The sequence below is a fragment of the Alosa alosa genome, chromosome 21, assembly GCF_017589495.1.
Source record: "Alosa alosa isolate M-15738 ecotype Scorff River chromosome 21, AALO_Geno_1.1, whole genome shotgun sequence".
In the NCBI taxonomy this organism is placed as follows: domain Eukaryota; kingdom Metazoa; phylum Chordata; class Actinopteri; order Clupeiformes; family Clupeidae; genus Alosa; species Alosa alosa.
The window spans coordinates 28,782,367-28,787,936 of NC_063209.1; the positions used below are offsets into that span (position 1 = coordinate 28,782,367).

General features: G+C 49.2%; 1 protein-coding gene across 1 annotated transcript; it reads left to right on the top strand.

Annotated features, from left to right (window-relative positions):
* Nucleotides 1–2,455: 2,455 nt before the first annotated feature.
* Nucleotides 2,456–4,787, top strand: LOC125286585. The gene is made up of 4 exons (XM_048231775.1): nt 2,456–3,125; nt 3,211–3,763; nt 3,904–4,076; nt 4,189–4,787. Exons 2-4 carry the CDS (start codon nt 3,340–3,342, stop codon nt 4,468–4,470), a joined length of 879 nt encoding a protein of 292 aa, XP_048087732.1. The 5' UTR covers nt 2,456–3,125; nt 3,211–3,339; the 3' UTR covers nt 4,471–4,787.
* The last annotated feature ends 783 nt before the right edge of the window (nt 4,788–5,570 follow it).

The window sequence follows — 5,570 nt, forward strand, 5'->3', positions numbered from 1 at the left end:
TAGCCTACCACAATAATGGGGCTAACATAGCCTACCTATTAAAAGGGATAATAGCCCATCTGTGAATCATAACTAACTTAGCCCACCCATGAATAATGGGGCTAACATGGCCTGTCTGTGAATCATGGGGCTAACATAGCCTATCTGTGAATCATAGGGCTAACATGGCCTATCTGTGAATCATAGGGCTAACATAGCCTATCTGTGAATCATAGGGCTAACATAGCCTACCTTTGAATAGAGCAGGGCTAACATAGCCTACCTTTGAATAGAGCAGGGCTAACATAGCCTACCTTTGAATAGAGCAGGGCTAACATAGCCTACCTTTGAATAGAGCAGGGCTAACATAGCCTACCTTTGAATAGAGCAGGGCTAACATAGCCTACCTATGAATAATAGGGCTAACATAGCCTATCTGTGAATCATAGGGCTAACATAGCCTATCTGTGAATCATAGGGCTAACATAGCCTACCTTTGAATAGAGCAGGGCTAACATAGCCTACCTATGTAATAGGGCTAACATAGCCTACCTTTGAATAGAGCAGGGCTAACATAGCCTATCTGTGAATCATAGGGCTAACATAGCCTACCTTTGAATAGAGCAGGGCTAACATAGCCTATCTGTGAATCATAGGGCTAACATAGCCTATCTGTGAATCATAGGGCTAACATAGCCTACCTATGAATAATAGGGCTAACATAGCCTATCTGTGAATCATAGGGCTAACATAGCCTACCTATGAATAATAGGGCTAACATAGCCTACCTTTGAATAGAGCAGGGCTAACATAGCCTACCTTTGAATAGAGCAGGGCTAACATAGCCTATCTGTGAATCATAGGGCTAACATAGCCTACCTATGAATAATAGGGCTAACATAGCCTATCTGTGAATCATAGGGCTAACATAGCCTACCTTTGAATAGAGCAGGGCTAACATAGCCTATCTGTGAATCATAGGGCTAACATAGCCTACCTATGAATAATAGGGCTAACATAGCCTACCTTTGAATAGAGCAGGGCTAACATAGCCTACCTTTGAATAGAGCAGGGCTAACATAGCCTATCTGTGAATCATAGGGCTAACATAGCCTACCTTTGAATAGAGCAGGGCTAACATAGCCTATCTGTGAATCATAGGGCTAACATAGCCTATCTGTGAATCATAGGGCTAACATAGCCTACCTTTGAATAGAGCAGGGCTAACATAGCCTATCTGTGAATCATAGGGCTAACATAGCCTACCTATGTAGAAGGGCTAACATAGCCTACCTTTGAATAGAGCAGGGCTAACATAGCCTACCTTTGCATTGACAACAAGGTATTAAACCAACCAACAATATAAAATATTAAGAAGAGCTCTTATTTCACTGAGTTAAATCGAAACAATGTCTTCTATTGCTTGTGCACTGATAGCCCTACTGGTAGGCAATTATTACATCGCAGTGTTTGCAGTGAACTAACGTTATTGTTTTTTAAACGATAAAATGGTCCCACGCCACACTTCACGTGAACTCTTCATAAATCAAAACGGAAACTCGTAGGAAAGGGAAAGGGAAAATCCAGCATCGACACATCTCCACCTCTGTCTCTGGCTACTCAGCCTTAAATTATGTTTTCTGAGGTAAATTACATGTTTTCTCAAGTAAATGACATGTTTTCTGAGGTAAGTCATTTACCTCAGAAAACATGTCATTTACCTGAGGTAAAGGTAGATTTTTGGTAGGAAATGGCAAAAATATATATTATTTAAGAAAAATCAGTAGATGATTACACCATGCAAAAATATTTTTCAAAAAATAGTGGAAAATTAAACCGTGCAAAAATATTTTTCAGAGCGCATTTTAAAAGGGGCTGACTCCAATCTTTTTTTAGTTGGCCTTGGATTTTTGTAGTACAGGTCAGAAGACACGATGACGCAAACAAAGGCAGCAACCTTTTGCACGATGTGCTCGCGCCTGTATTCAGCCCTCGCCAACCACCTCACCCGCGGGCACCATATTAACAATGCGAAGGAGAGGAGCATCCTCTTGCAGATGGGGATGGGCAGGATCCACATCCGCACGGAGCCCTGCCCGTTGCCAGGCTGCACCTATCACAGCTCCCGCCTTGACAAACACCTATCAAGCGGGCAAGCGGAGCTGACCACCAAGCAGAAGGACAAGTTCATGGCCGACACCAAGCGGGTGAAGGGCCTGAGGCTCTTGGCTGCTTTGAGGGCCTCCAACCCCCAACCACCTATGGTCTCCACGCTCGAGATTGATGTGGACGAGGGAGAAGAGGTGGTGGAGGAAGAAGAAAAGGAGCAGTGCCCCCGATGTGCTGCTCTCAAAACAGAGAAGGCCACCCTCAAGACCGAGGTCAGGTCCCTCACCCGGGAGCTCGAAATCTCGGCATAGGAGGCCAGAAGGCTGATAATGGTTGAATATAAGTGTCCAATCACCAGGAGAAGCAGTGCAGATCTCTGACGAGGAGGAGCCTGCCCAGCCTGAGCCTGATGAGCCTTCCCAGCCCGATGAGCTTAGGGAGTCTGAGTCAAGAGCCGCCAGGCCATCCAGCTCTGCGAAGCCTGTGTCAGAGCCTCAATCCACCCCCACCGAGGAACCCATCAACTATGAGCCCGTATTGGAGGGCAAGGGCTGTGCCTCGGCCCTTCGCAACATAAAGTTCCCCGACTCCATCGAGCAGTACCTGGCAGAGTACCAGGCCCACCAAGCAGGGGCGGCCAGCACCGGCAGGGCCAGAGAGACAGCCCTCTCCAAAGTGTCCAGGGTGAGGTCTTTCCTCTACTTTATCACCCACAGGAAGAAGGACCTCTGGAACTGGCTGTTCCTGGACAACCCTGGGGAAATCAGGCGGTGGGTGGAAAAGCTCCAGGCGGGGAACAGGGCGGTAACCACCAGTTCCTCAAATAGTCCAAGAAACCAAGCCTAAGCTCTGCCGCCTGTCCCAGATGCAGGTCATGGGGGTGCTCAGGGTAATCGACAAGGCCGTCCAGGACCTCCGGAAGAAGGTTATCCTGCACCAGATAAAGGTGAAGAGGGTCAAGATGGCCAGTGTGGTCTCCCCGGCCAACCTCAAGACCTGCAGAGACTTTTCCAAGAAAAAGATCCCCAAGCTACTCAGTAAGTACAGAGCCTCCTTTGACTTGCGCTGGCACACCCACCTGCGGGAGCGCATGTTAAACTCTGCCCCTCTCTGTGTTTTCAGAAGCCTGACGTCGAGCCTCCCCAGCCCAGACGGCTCTGAGGAGGAGGAGCCTGAGCCTCAGCCTGGGCCGTCCGGGTTGTCGGCAAAGACGCCCACGTCAGCCGCCGCCAACGTCTGCCAGCCGCCGCTATGACAGAGACAGAATTCGAGGATGTCTCGAAGGTGTCAAGGGTGAGGTCGCTCCTGTTCTTCCTGGCTCAAAGGAAGAAAGAGCTATGGAGCTGGCTGTTTCTCGACAACCCGGGGGGCGTGAGGCACTGGGTGGAGAAACTGCAGGAGGGGAATAGAGCCGTCACGACGGCCAACTTCTACCTGCAAAACGGGCAGCAATTCCTGAAGAATTTCAAAGATACTAAGCCAAATCTGTGCCGACTCAGCCACACCCAGATCGTGGGGGTAGTCAGAGGGGTGGACAAGGCCCTCCGCGATTTGTGGAAGAAAGTGGTCCTCCACCAGATACAGGTCAAGAGAGTGAAAATGGCAAGGGTGGTCTCCCCGGCCAATCTCAAAGCCTGCCGGGAACAGGCCAGGAAGAAGATACCCAAGCTTCTGAGTAAGTACAGAGCCTTTAATGTCTCAGATGTCCCTTAGTTTCTTAAATGTCCCTAGCTCCCGCTAGCTAGCATGCTACCGCTGGCACACCCACCTGCAGGAGCGCATGTTGACCTCTGCGTGCACCGTCTGTGTTTTCAGAAGCCCTCGCCGAGGACAACTGCATAGGCAACAGGCAGTGCTTCTACGGCTACTTCGCGGCATGGGTGGTGAGCCTTTACGGGCACCGGCCCGGTGTCATCACAAACATGCTCCTGGACCAGGTGGCCGAGGCGGAGAAGCTGGGCTGCGTCGAGGAGGGCTACATCGTCAATGTAAGCGTCTGCCCCGTCTCCTTCAGTTTGCGTTTGCTCGCCACATTACACACGTCTCATGGCGCTTTACAGAACTACTCACGGTTCTCCTGTATCTTTCCTCTCTCCACAGGTGGACGACCACAAGACGGCGCGGTCCTTCGGCGCAGCCCAGCTCTTCCTCTGGCCTGAGGAGTTCAAGTGGCTGCGGGACTGGGTGGCCATGAGGGGGACGGCCCATCCCCAACCTCGAAAGGACAACAAGCTGGTGTTCTTTACTTCTGGCAGGGGTCCTTCAAACACAGCTAACTTCTCCTGGCCTGGGGGGAGATGGGTCTACCGGGGAGGCCCATCTTCGCGGATATCAGGATGGCAGTGTCCAGTTACGCCAAGAGGGTGCACGGGTCCAGGGTGAGGAACATCAATAACGACGTACATGTGTCACGACGACAAAACCACGGACAAATTTTACACCCTCTCCCTCAACGCAGCCGAGTCAAGAGGGTGCACGGGTCCAGGGTGCTCAACGCAGCCGAGTCAAGAGGGTGCACGGGTCCAGGGTGCTCAACGCAGCCGAGTCAAGAGGGTGCACGTCAAGGCTAATAAGGGAGAGGAAGAGGAAGACAAGGAACCGCCGTGGCAGCAGCTCCAGGAGAAGTTTGTTGTTATTTGTTCTGTGTTTTAGTATAGTTTGTTGTTGTTTGTTCTGTGTTTTAGTATAGTTTGTTGTTGTTTGTTCACTGTGTTCTAATAAATGTTGTTGAAACTTGCTTTGGTCTGATCAATATGAAATCATCATATGTTAAACAATGGGATGTCACAAACAAGGTGGACTTGGTTGGGAGTCGGTGGGTCATTCTCAAAAGGAGATAAATGGTCAGAATCGGAGGAGTTCTCCCTCTTCCCGCAGGCTAACGCTAGGTGCTAGAGGGTTGGGACAAAGATGCACAGCACCGCCTCGAGGCCCCCAACAAATGATCCAAGGCTGGGATCTCTGAGTCACCCACAAGAAAAACCACAAAGGAAAAACATACAAAAAGTTGACCACTAACACTTAAGGGTAGAATTGTTCTTTTCACAGCCCATAAATAATAATAATAACATAATAATAATAAATAGTAAATAATAACAACAGCCCGTATCACGTAAATAATAACAACAGCCCATATTACGAAAATAATAACAACCGCTTGTATCAGGTAAATAATAACAACAGCCCATATCACGTAAATAATAACAACAGCCCATATTACCTAAATAATAACAACAGCCCATATTACGTACAGTAAATACGTGTTCATATCTATGCCTTCAACAAAAGCATGTGTGTCGGTCCATGCACATGGGATATGATTGCGGCTGAGTGGTGTGTGTGTGTGAGAGTGAAGGAGAGAGAGAGGATAGGGGGAGAGAGAGAGAGTGTAGGAGGGGGAGAGAGAGAGAGAGGTAGGAGGGGGATAGTGTGTGTGCATGTGTATAGCATGTCTGTGCACGCCACACACTCACTGTGACAGC